The sequence below is a fragment of the Vipera ursinii genome (assembly GCF_947247035.1).
Source record: "Vipera ursinii genome assembly, chromosome: 1".
Lineage (NCBI taxonomy): Eukaryota > Metazoa > Chordata > Lepidosauria > Squamata > Viperidae > Vipera > Vipera ursinii.
In genome coordinates this window covers 226,735,927-226,749,430 of record NC_139512.1, presented here as the reverse complement: position 1 = coordinate 226,749,430, position 13,504 = coordinate 226,735,927, and the positions used below count along the sequence as shown (strand labels likewise).

Genomic DNA, 13,504 nt, shown 5'->3' with positions numbered 1-13,504 from the left:
AAAGACTTTGCCACACACTTGTATACCTATGCATACTATATAAGGTATTGTCTGGTTATTAAGCCAGATTACACTTGTCTGTATATTCAATTATATTTTTTTCGCTCGGCAAGCAACTAAGAGCAAGCCATTCTAAGAAAGCTTTTTGTACTGTGAGGAAATAGAATGAGATAATGCAAAAATATGGTGAGCCATTAGGACTTACTGTCTGAAAAGGATCCCTACTAGTTTGTTGCTGTTTTACTTTGCTTTTCTGGATTGTTGGAGATTTTTCTTGTTTGCATCAGAGAACTGACTCATTCCTGAAGAACGTGTGTACTCCAAGCTGGACTTGTTCCAATCTGAACTGCACTGAAAAAAGTGACATCTGAATAAGCAGAACAATGGCCTTCCCAGAGGAAAGAATGGCTTTCTTATTTTAAGCATACTAACAAATCCTTTTGGATTTTCAAGTTAAATGAGCTTTCAATTGCCTGGCATACCATCTGAAATAAAACCTACCAGTAGATGGCAGTAATGCTACATCTCTCAGATGGATTTCTATTGTCTGAGGATTTTCCCCCCCTCACAGGTGTGAACGGTACAACAACATTAACTTATAAATACAAGCTGATTGAAAGAGTAAGACTATTTTGTTCATTGCTCATGTTGGCTAGTTCCACCATTGTTTCAACAAAGAGAAGGAACACTTTTACATATTTTACCAAGAATTTATCATAAGTAATTATGATTGAGAAACTTCCCTTTAGCACTGGTTTTCATCATATGATCCTTACTATTTTGGTTACAAATATAAGTAGACAAGTACCATAGAACATAACTGAGGGGATAAATCATATTATACTGCACTGTAGCTTTATAATTTGCAGGGGGGGGCGGGTTGGGAAAAATCCAAAATGTTCCAGGGTGCATTTTAAAAAGCATTCACTTAAGACTATGAAAACTTTGATAGTAGGGTTTTTGGACTGTGTGTCATTCACACCCACACACTGGAGAGAGAGGGAGGGGGGAGGGGGGTATGAGAGAGAGTGTCATATTTTCTCAAAGCAAACCAGGAATTGATTTAGAAAGCATTCATTTTTCTTGGTGGGACTAGTCATTAGGAACATAATAGCATAGGAAAGTATCGGAATATGAAAATCAAAATTATATGGAGTTAATTCTGTTTATCCTTCCAAAATATTTGTGTCTGCCTTGATTAACCCTTGAAATGTAAACACTCCATTCCACTGCAAAATATCTTCGAAGTAATATCGGATTCCCCAGTCTGACTGCTTTTATTGCACACGTAAAATGGACTCCGTCAAATATTACAGACTGAGGAGAATATCTTTAATCATCAATCAAGTAAAGTTGTTTAGCTCCTTCTCCAGACGGCCTGTTTCAGTGAGGCTTGAAGGGTTCTTTGTTTACTTGCTCACTTTCCCTATCTGATGAGAGAGTGCAAGCCTATGCAATTTCCTTTAAGAGATTCCAATTAGGGTTGCTAGTCCTCAATGGGTCACTTGCAAATGTGGCTAATGAAGAGAAGGAAACACCAGAAGCAGCAGAACCTGATTTAAATGCCACTTACAAAAAATAGCCTACTGTTAATAATCTGTTTAACTGGGGAAATATTTGAGTTCCTCATTTCACGTTGCCTTCCCTTTCAAAACTCTCTCTGCTGAGAGATATTATTTCCTTCCCTCCCTGCTTCTGTGCAGAAGACATATTATAGTCAAAGGCTTACGTGGCCATAGTTTTTATTTGTTAAATTTATTTGCCCCCTATGTTGGCGTCAACCCTGTTGCTGGAATAAACCAGCCTATCCATTTTGTTTTTCCACCTGCTGTCCTGGGAGGTCTACCTTAGGATTACCTCGCAGCCTATCCAGCAGAAATGAGCTGCTGGTTCAAGGTGGCCCGTTGCTTTTGTAGTGGGACCTTTTCTTTGAAGGGAAAATGGGAGTATTGTGGTGATTCGGAGGCACTGAGCAACCCCCCCCCCCAGGGCGTTTGAGACAGAGAAAGCTAAGAAATAGGAAATATAAACAAATAAAATAAATAAATTCAAGGGCATTCTAGAAACCAAGCTGCCTGAGGAGAAAAGGGCAGGGAACATTCCACTAAGATAGACTGGGGTTTCCCCCCACCCCCCAGACACATCATTGTGGTTTGTGGTTTGTGTTTTGTTTCAGCCCCTCCGGAGACGGGTTGACGTTATTCCCCTCGACGGAGGCAAAAAAAAAAAAAAAAACTCCCTCAGAAGTCCATCGGGTAGCCAGGCAGGAACTTGCCCACCGAGGCCGCCCCTCTCGCTCCGCGGCCGCCTCAGGCAACTCCAAGCGGGGCGGCTCTCTTCGCCTTGGTCCCGCGCTCACCTTCTTCCTGGGAAACCATTTCCCTTACCTGAAGAAGACAACCCCCCCCCCAAAAAAAAAGTTGCTCCCCACCCGCCCTGGTGCTCCTCGCTTTTCCTTCCCTGAGGCGCGGAGGGCTGTTAGAAGGCTGCTGGCTGGCATCGGCTATGGTGGGCGCGCTTGCCGCCGCTTCAGTCTCCATCCCCTCTCTGTGGGAAGAGATGGTTGAGTCCGGCAGGAGCAGCAGCAGCAGCAGCGGCAGATACGGTGGCGGCGGCGGCGGCAGCAGCAGCAGCCTGGGCAGCTTCTTCTGGCGCTAAGAGCTCTGTCAGCTGGCCGCGCTCGCCCGGTTGGACTTTCGGCTCTGTCTCCTCCCGCCCGGGGGGGGAACCCTTCCATTCACGCCCGCGCCCTTTCCCTTTTTCTTCTTCTTCTTCCTCCTCCTCTTCTTCAGCTGCTGCTGCTGCTGCTTCTCCTAAAGCCGCCGCCGCCGCCGCCTTCCTCTGCCGCGGCTTCTCTTCTCCTCTCGTGCCTGGCGTCTCTTCGTCGACGTCTTCGCGGGGTTGCCGGCTGTTGTTTTTCCTGCCTCGGAGGAGAAGAGAGGGGAGAATCGGGAAGCGGAGCGGCGGATTCCCTTCCAGCGCGCCCGACCCCGCAGTGGCTCGCCGGCACTTGATGCTATGAGAAGGAGCACGAGCGGAGGCAGGCAGGCAGGCAGGCAGTCTTGCGGGAGGCGTCGAAGGCTCTGCCGCCGCCGCCGCCGCGGCTCCCACTCGCGGCACCTGGAGCTTCTTCGCTGGCCGCTGCGCCGCCGCCTGGCTTCGCCTCGCTGACTCTTTGGCCCCGGCGGCCTTAGTCCCTTCGGCCCTCGGGGCCCGGACGGGAAAGCTGCGCTCGCAAACTGAGGGGCGTCCCCGCCAGGTCTCTCCCTCCCTCTCTCTCTCTCTCTCTCTCCCTCCTCCCCCCTCCCTCCCCGCCGCTCGCCCGCCCGCCCCACCAACCAGCCTCCTTCTTCGGCTCCTTCCCGCTAGCTGGTTCGCCCGCCGCTCCTCTATGTGTGTGGAATAACTGCAGAGATGACTGCGTGGAGGCGATTCGAGGCTTTGCTGCTGGTGCTCAGCGCGGGCTTCCTCACTGCAGCTCAGGGTAAGCGCCGGCGGCGGCGGCGGCTGCTTTTCTTCCAGCGAAGCGAAGCTTGCCTTCTTCGGAGGAGGGAAAAAAAAAAGGATGGTGCACGAACGAGGAGGTTCGAGGGCTCTTGCCCGGGCCGGGTGGCTGCTTTAGTCTCCGGCGGGCATTGCCTTTTTCTGGTTTTTTTTTACCGAGATACCCCTTCGGGGGGCGTTTGTTGAACGCGCTGGTCGGGCGTGAGGCCCCCCCCCTTTGCCTTCTTTGCCTACCGCCCACTCGTTCAGGCGGCGCGGGGCAAACGGCACCTGCTCCTCCGGCCGCCTCCGGCTGTCCCGCGTTTTGTGTGGATGGTCTTGTCGCCTTGTCTCCGGGACTACCCCGGGATGGAGGAAGAGAAGGAAGGAAGGAAAGGAAGGAAGGAAGGAAGGAAGGAAGGAAGGAAGGAAGGAAGGAAGGAAGGAAGGAAGGAAGGAAGAGAAGGAAGGAAGGAAGGAAGGAAGGAAGGAAGGAAATGAAGGAAGGAAGGAAGGAAGGAAATGAAGGAAGGAAGGAAGGAAGGAAGGAAGGAAAGGAAGGAAGGAAGGAAGGAAGGAAGGAAGAGAAGGAAGGAAGGAAGGAAGAGAAGGAAGGAAGGAAGGAAGGAAGGAAGGAAGGAAGGAAGGAAGGAAGGAAGGAAGGACTTGCATGAATGGATGGATGTGGGGGGGGAAAGGGAGGGAAGATATGCTAAAAGTGGCTGTCAAGGCTGCCCCCTCCCTTTTCAAAATAGCAGGCTTCCCCTTCCAGGGGGCCTGGAGCTCTTTGCCCCCACATGCCGCCACCTTCTTTCCCTCTGCCCACTGAGGAGAAGCTGGCTGTGAGGTTAAAGCCAGCCTGACTAGCTTGGCTAAGCACTTTTGTACCTTTTGCAAGTTGCAGAAAGCCGGGGAAGGAAAGAAGAGCAGCGCTTGAGTCATCCTCCTTGGGGCTCTCCTCCTTTTCAGCAGGCTTCTACAAAAAGCTCTCCTTGATGCTCAGCATTAAAACAATAAAATAAAATAAAATAAAAATGGGCAAAGCCTGTGTTTGTGTGTGCAGGCTTTGTCAGCCTTCTCTATGCTCTTGCATGGACGCAGGCAGGCACAGAGACCCATATTCGAGGATCGGTTCTTTGCCACTGGCCCTTCAACCCACATTTGGCTCGGTTGGGATTCTTTTTATCTTTGAAATTAAGGTGGGCAGAATACTGGAGGATTACAGGACTTCCAGTTGATTGTCGGCCCTACCCCACAACTCATCCCATCCCCCCCCAAACACACACATGCACAACAATGTCTTCTGAATTCCCTTTGCCTCATTACCTGGCCTTTTTTAAGTTCTCAAGTAGTGTTTTGTGGGTGTGTGGGGGTGTGTGTGCACATGTGGAAGAGATACTGGTAACCATGATCCTGCTACCCCCAGAAAACAGCACCTGCCACTGTTGAAACTGGCCTCTCTCTTGCTTCCCTTGAAGCTCCCAGTTAAAACTCAGCTTCATGTGTGTGACCATCAGACAGCAAAAGTCTGTAGTTGGCTTGTTGAAAAAAAATGAAGATGGTCCCGCCCTTATTTTCTCTTTGGTTTTTGCTGCCCTAGTTTATTTTATTATTTTTTTTAGAAAAAATTACTGAACAGAATACAACATTCAAAGATTTCTGTCCTGATTCTGCTATCTATCCATCACGTGTAGGTGCTCTTAATTATGTCACATTGTTGCCCTCTAAAGTGATGGGGTTATTTTGTGAAGTGAACATCCGTGGAGATTCCCCTTGGTTCCCCCCCTCCTCTCTCCCCCTTCTTTTTCTTGGTTTTCTTTGAATTACTTTGGGTTACGGGGTGGGGGGTGGGAAGCAAAGCAAGAGGCAGAGAGGACATCTTTTCCTGTTTCTTCTGAGATTTGTGCTCTAAGGTTTGCAGAGTATAGAGCAAAGGCAAGTTGTGTTTTTAGTGCACTGAAGCTCCCTCCTTCAGCTACATCCCTGGAGCTACTGCAGGTGACAAGTGGTGCCTGGCTCTTTACTGCCTCTGATCTCATTTTACTCACTTTGAATAAAGAACCGGGGGTGGGGGGGATTGAAATATCTGACATGTTTCAAAATGGTGCTGAAAGGCCAGCTTCTGTATAAATGAAGATTGACCTGAGAGAAGTGGGGGGGGGGGAGAGAAAGAGAGCGAGAGAGCACTGGGGCCCTCCGAATATGTTGGGGCAACAACTGGAAGAATTCCCAACTAGCTGTGTTCTTGGGATATCCACCATGATGGATTTCATCCGGTTTCTCTGCTGCACGAAGAAAACGCTTTCATTTCATTTCCCTCACATTCTGGTGCTCTCATTCTTTTTTGTTCTCTTGGAAGTACAAGAAAATGATGTCCTCTTTACTGTTTGCTCAACAGGATCCTCTTTGACTAGCCAAGATTTTCCTTTGCCCTCCTGTTGACGCCACTTAATAACCTTGCTATGTGTCCAGCATTTCAGCTCTTTGGCTACAGATTGTGTGTGTGTGTGTGTGTGTGTGTGTGTGTGTGTGTGTGTGTAAAGTTGGATGGAAAAGAAATGTATGTATTTGCATGTTTTAGCAAGTCAGACTGTTATGATCTGGTTGCTAACAGCTGCTTATGCCACCAGTTTTGCCAGCATGGAAAGGAGCTCTGAGATCGGTTTTCCAAGAAAAGATGTTACAGACCAGTTAAATGGGCTCATCCAATGATATCAGTGCCATTCCTATTTTATTAAATCCTGAAGGAGGTTAGTGGGAAAAGTTAAAAGTCTTTGTACACTTTTTTTCAGCTACCGTTGAGGACTTAAACCTCTGATTCTTTCTTTAAATGCATCATGATTGGCATTTGACACTTGTTATTTTAGTTTTTTTTAATCTTACTATCATGTATGAACATCTGTATACAGATTCATACTTAATCGGCACTGATCAAATATATGTGGCTCATAGATAAAGGGGATTTTATTTCATGGTGACGAGTACCACTAGGAGCAGTTTTGTAAGAGTTAAGATTAGCCTGTGTCACTTTAGAGCAGACATGTCAAACACAAGGCCCGGAGGCCGGATCCGGCCCGCGAAGTGGTTTCATGTGGCCCCCGAAGCCACCCTAGAAACAGTGAGGGAACAGCCCCCACTGCCTTGGCCCTGGCCCAGAGACCCTCCTTCTGCCAGAGACCCTCAGATCTGTCCCACTCCTGCCCAGGCCCCCATAGGCACCCTTCATGTGAACATTGTAGAGCTGGCCATGCCCACCCAGTAGGCCATACACACTCTAGCCACGCCCACCCAGTAGGCCATGCCCACCCAGGCCACACCCACCCAGCCCCTTGAGGGCAACCACAATGCTGATGCGGCCCTCAATGAAATTGAGTTTGACACCCCTGCTTTAGAGGGGGGAAAAATTGGATGTAGTAGTGAACCAGACAACAGGTAGAAGAATAAGACAGTGGAAGCACAAGCTGTGACATTTGACTTTTTCTTCCTCATCATGTTATGCTCTCAAGCATTACAGCTCTGGTGTCTCAACTGAGCAAAATGTAAATCTGTGATTGGAATTAGACTGCTTACAGAATGACAGGAAAAAAATAGCCATCACCTAGTAACAGATCAGTCTTAGATTTCTAAATATGTAAAAATCCTAATTATAACAGAACACAGGAACTCTTTATTTTAACTGTACTATGCAGAAGAAATAATCAGCTTTTTTACTGATAGTTTGAATACTGAATAATCTGAAAGGTAGCATTTTTAATTGTTTTTAACTTTTGTATTTTTAGTTTTAATCACCCTGTAAACCGCCCTGAGTCCCTCAGGAAAGGGCGGTATATAAATAAAATAAATAAATAAATAAATTTCTATGCAGAAATATGATGGTATGCTGCTTGTAATGTTCCTCTAATTTTCAAAATTATATATATATATATATATATATATATACGCGTTAAAATCCATATTTTAACAATTGTATATAATTTCCTAATAAGCATTTTTAAAAAGATTATTATATTTAAGGCTCCTTTCAATATATTTTTATAGGAAAGACCTACAGGAATTGATGTTCCATCTATTTACGTTACTTTAATAAGCGCCTTCAAACTGAAAGAACAATACTAGTACATTTAACTAAGCAAACATTGGGAATACTTTTCAAAACATACTCCTATAACTCAATTGTTTCTGATAGGAAAAGGTTTTTGCATGTTTTAGTGTAATTCACCATGTGTTTTCTTGATACCACTCCATACTCCATACCATACATATGATTTAAAGTTGAAATATGATCATCATCATAGCAGCCCAAAATTAGGGAGGGTTATACATCATCGTACTAAAGCCCAAAATGAAAAAAAAAGGTAAATGTAAGAAAACCTCCTCTATAACTTTACCTCTGTCGCACTAATAACATATGCTCTACTGGCTAATTATAAAGAACAGGGGAGGAATTAAGGTTAGAAGAGTGCAGCTTCACTTTCAGTAATTAATAGGTTCTTAATATGTGCAAGAAGCTGAAAAGTAGCACATCACTTGAAAGAAAGGGGCAAGAATTACTTCTTGTGATTAAATGGGGAATACTGTAGAAAAGCATTTGCTGCATTTTTTTTTACTATTTAGAACGATTCTACCGCATGTGTGTTTGGGAGAATATATATTTGTATGAAGGAAGGAGATCTATAGTCTGGCAAAAAAAGAAGAAAGATTCAACAGTTATGTGGCCGCTTTGCTTATATGCTTTTGAGATTGGCAGAAAAGATCTACAGTTAGTGACTGCAGAGATCCAGAGCCTGGGAGAACATCTTAATTTCCTTCCTCATTAGCATATTCACTGAAAGGTTTTAGTTGAATCACTAGCTTAGCTTCCCTGATTAAAAAAAAAAGCTGCACTTTGCACTTTAAATTTAAAGAGCTAATAGGACAATGATTACATATTAAGATGATACAGTCTAAAGATTCTCTTCCCCCCCCTTGGTTGCGAGGCTGTGCCTGTGGGTCTTTTGACGTTTGTTCTGCCAAACTTAGATCATTATGGCACAAGTCAAGTCATTTATTAAACAATATCCTCTTCTGTTCTTCACTTATCAAAATGTCATATCCCAAAACCCTGGATCAGGAATGCTTAACCCTTTAATATCTCAAGTCTCATCCACTTGGGTAAGAAATTGGGTCCTCCCATGTCAACATTTCCCCAAGAAAATAATGTTTATGTTTCACGATTTATATATGTATTATGTATTGAAAAATTTAAAGGCTTGATTAAAGTTCCAAGGATTTAACACTGTTTACTACTAGGGTAGTTTCTGAATCGCATTATGAAATGTGGAACACCATTTAAAAACCTTGGCACAGTTATCGCGTGATCGTCCTCCTCTCCTGATTTTATTCCAACTAATATAGATGGAGAATTCTTACCTTATTATTTATCAAATAAAAAAGAAAATGCATAGGGTTTTCATTTCTCTAGATGTGAGTTAAGAAGGTATGTTGTATAAACCCCAAGGCTATGTGTTATCTAAAATCCCCAGTGAAGCCTAAAAATCAAAATCACTTACTGAGTTTTGCGAACCCCAAATATTAACCTTTGAACATAAATACTCTCTTTGAAATTTTCCACATCTGTCCTAGTTCCCTTTCCCTTTTTACACTCTTCAGTATCTAGGATATTTTTTTTTACAACTAAAGGGAAAAATGTGATGCCATTTTATAAGTACCTAGTTTTGTCTGGGTTTATTATATTAAAATGAACATACTGGCGTCTTACTAATAAAGCTCACCAGTAACTGTGACTATTCAGCAAAATGTTTGCATGAGTTTATCCACTTAGATGGCACATACTTCCAAAGAAACATGAATGTATTTATTTTAACACCTCACTTCTTTGAAAAATACCTTGGGAGGGGGGGGGGATATACATGCTAGCCAAGTAGCTTAATTTCATTGCTAAGAGTGATGCTACAGCAGAGTCCAACCTGTGACCATCTGAAGCACTGCAGAATAAGGAGCTGCTCTTCTCACTATATTTCATCCAACATTTATATTGAGAAGAAGTTCTGTGATTTCATTTGCTGTGTCCGCTGTTCATTGCTGCTAGCATGTCCATTTCAATATACTGTACACCTAGCATGCTGAGCTGACTACTTATAGTTGTACATGCTGAGGCTGTAAGGATAAGAAATGTTGCCATCTCTATCTATCTAAACTATAAATTGGCTTTATAGCCATATTTCCTTAATTATTAATTTTTAGAGAAAGTATCCATCCTAGAAAAACTGCCCCTGATATGGAAACATCTTGGGTGAAATCAACGTATTCATCTTCTCTGGCTTTTGGGATTATCAGAAGCATTTCGATCATGAGTTACTATTACATAAAAAGTGCTCATTAGTTTTTTTGTCCTTAATCTGAGCATGTGGGAAGGGTAGTTTTGACTGCTGATTATCAGATCAGAAATCCTGTGAGAGAATTAGTGACTTCCAATAAATCTAGGATTCTGTGGCAACAGCTATGGGAATTACTAATAGTTTATACAGTCTATCACTGTGCATAGTGTATACAAAATTGTTCCTAGTTTCAAGAGCTTAGGAACTAAAATTAGTCACAAGGAAACACCATGTACCATAAGAGTATGCAGGAATTAGTTAGACATAATATTGAGACTAATTGGCCTAAAACCAATAGCAATTTATAGTGCAGACATTTCAAGCCCTGCTAGTTTCTAAGACAACAAACATAGCTGCTCTGGAAGTAAGTCCACCAAAAATTCCTAGCATGCAAAAATCCTTCCTAGCATGCTTACACATCAATAGTTTGGAAAAACAATAGTCAATCACATTCCATTTTCAAGATTCTCTATACTCAAATTCTTTGGAGGCAATTTTTATTCATCACAAACAAGCAGGAGAGCAATAATTTGCAATCTGTCAGTGAAATAATTCTGAAATTATCTGAAAGACTAAGCATTATATTTTAATAGCGACGATTTAAGGAAAAAGCAGAGACATCACCCTGTCAACAAAAGTGCGTATAGTCAAGGCTATGCTCTTCCCAGTTGCAATGTATGGCAGTGAAAGCTGGACCATAAGAAAGGCTGAGCACCAAAGAATTGAGGCCTTTGAACTGTGGTGCTGGAGAAGACTCCTGCGAGTCCCTTGTACTGCAAGGCGATCAAACCGGTCAGTCCTAAAGGAGATCAACCCTGACTGCTCTTCACTGGAGAAGAGCCTAGTGCTGGGAAAGACTGAGGGCAAGAGAAGAAGGGGACGACAGAGAATGAGGTGGCTGGATGGAGTCACTGAAGCAGTAGGCGTGAGCTTAAATGGACTCCAGAAGATGGTAGAGGACAGGAAGGCCTGGAGGAACGTTGTCCATGGGGTTACGATGGGTCAGACACGACTTCGCAGATAACAACAACATTTAAGGAAAACTGGTTTAGAAACATCAACAGTGAAGGAATAATAATGAATAGTCATTGTATTTTGTTATGATTTATTAAGGATTGGCACTTTCTCCCTTAAAGCAATGGAATCTTTGTTTAGAGAGAAGCATTAAATTTACCAAAATGTGCTGCATACAGTAGAAGAGAAATGAAAATAAAATAATTCAAATTAGATACTTGGCATGAATTCTCTACTGTTCCTTTAAAAAGTTGTGTGTGCCCGAAGTAGAAATAATTATCTTTTTCCTTGTACTACTAGCCTACAAGATAGGATACAAAACAACTTTAGGTAATATGATACTTCCACTGCCAATCTTCATATAACAAGAAATGAAATGCAGGGGAGTAAATACCTTTCTTTAACCAGAAAGATTTAGAACTAGACACACACGTATGTGCTGTAACTTAGGATTTTAGTTTTAAAGAGTGCTTTTTATATACATTCTGCTTGCTGCTATCACTTGGTCAAAATAATTACTAGAACTACAACAACTAAAGGTTCCCTACTATGCTTAATGCCTATTCATATAAATGGGTGGAAAAGGCCCCATGCATTGTATTTTCATTGCGTGTAGAATAATGATTCTCATACTGTGAGGCTGTTTTCCTAAATGGGATTCAAGTAAGTACAGAGCAAATGAGGGAGGAAAAAGAAGGTTCATTTTTCTGTTGCTGTTTGGGTAGGGACTTGCCAAAACTAAGAGCAGCTATTGAGTATATAGACTGCTGTAAATAAAAAAAAATAGCAGATGGTTTGTATTTCTAGGAGCAGCCTAGAGAGGAACGAAAATGCGTAAGCAAATAAATTCTTACGTATAAGAATTTTACTTTTTTATTTTAAGCATTTTCTCCTAAAGTTTCTAAATGCCAATGCTAATATAGTAGTGGCATAGAATTCATCTTCATAATATAATCTCGTTCTGTTAACTGAAGAGCACTGAGAACTGAATTGCTCCTTTTGTCTGTGTATGTATTTTTTTTAATCTCAGACTATTCTTCTGCTACTTTAATTTGTTCACAATATTTTCCCTTGATTGATTGGATGACACAGTTTTTATCTATTTTCCAAGTCGCCCCAGCTTTGACTGACAAGAGGTAAAGTGCAAAAACAAAGTTAACCTTAATTTTGTTATATGAAAAAGCTTTATTTTTTTACTTACCTTCTAATCTAGATGAATGTTTTGATAAGCAGCTTCCAGACAAATTACAAATTACTTTACTGTGATTTTGATCTATTAAAGTGACACTTATCAGTTTTCTACAGATAGACTGAATCATGAATGAAGATTGACAAACTCATTTTTAATACAGGAAGAATGGAGCTGTCAGCTACCCCACTTACAAATCTTCAGAATTCTTTTTAATGACCAGATAAATGTGTACAACATGCATTGAAAACTTGGATGTGGGATTGCTAGTATTTTGTTTTAATTTATTTTAGATAGAATGGAGGGGCTAAACAGGGACTTCCTCCAGGATCTGCGGTTGCTCGATGCAGTGTACTTATAGAATTAATTTTTTTGAACCTTTTTCTTGGTCTCTTGAAAGGAGAGCATGGATCGATTACTGCCTGTTCTGCAGAAATGGAGATGGTTACACTTTAGATTTATAAAATGATTTGGAGGGATTGAAACATGAAAAGAGTGTTATGTGGAAGTGCTTTGTTCATAAGTCTCTATTTTGCACCCTTTTTTGATCACTACGGTATAAAAAAGATGCTGAGACTCTTTAAAAAGAGTGCAGAGAAGAGTAACAAAAATGATTAAGGGGCTGGAGGCTAAAACATAGGAAGAATGGTTGCAGAAATTGGGTATATCTAGTTTAATGAAAAGGACTAGGTGTGACATGATAACAGTGTTCCATATCTAAGGGGCTGCCACAAAGAAGAGGGGCTCAGCTTATTCTTCAAATCACTTGAGGCAGGACAAGAAGCAATAGATGGAAACTAATCAATGAGAGAACCAACCTAGCAATAAGGAGAAATTTCATGGCAGTGAGAACAATTAATCAGTGGAAAGACTTGCCTCCAGAAGTTGTGGGTGCTCCAACACTGGAGGTTTTTAAGAAGAAACTGGACAACCATTTGGTTAAAATATTACAGGGTTTCCTGGTTGAGCAGGGGGGCTGGACTAGAAGACCTCTAAGGTCCCTTCCAACTCTGTTATTCTTTTAGTTAATAGAAGACTAATAATTCCACTCCTTTCTCTCCTAGTTGCCAGGTGCACTTATAGGCTAGAATCATGGCTATATAACGTCTATACAATACACAAATGAATGTGCCATTTTAGTCCCCTTCCCTGTGCCTTTCCCATAAAGTTAACAACTATCTTGGAGAGGTCACATTATGAAAGTACACACACAAATCCTGCAGTATAAGTGACTGTTTGAGTTTATTGTATAGGATATTTTATTTTTAAATAAAACCATTTTAGGCACTATTTGTAGCTAGGCATAATGCCGATTTTGGGACCATGCTATTTAAATTGGATTTCTTGAAAGTGGAAGTGTTGAGAATCTACCTAGTACAAATCTTGCAGAAGGAAAGAACAATATTCTTGCCTTTAATGGGTCTTAGATCCCTTATTGTTC

At 42.2% G+C, this 13,504-nt stretch overlaps 1 protein-coding gene across 1 annotated transcript in view; it reads left to right on the top strand.

Annotated features, from left to right (window-relative positions):
* Positions 1 to 3,414: 3,414 nt before the first annotated feature.
* CSMD1 (CUB and Sushi multiple domains 1) overlaps positions 3,415 to 13,504 on the top strand; it is a gene marked incomplete at its 5' end in the record, with an annotated part of 1,146,395 nt that continues 1,136,305 nt past the window's right edge. The window contains one exon of the mRNA XM_083350006.1: positions 3,415 to 3,484. Coding sequence (XP_083206132.1) covers positions 3,415 to 3,484 — 70 coding nt within the window. The remainder of the gene's footprint in view (positions 3,485 to 13,504) is intronic.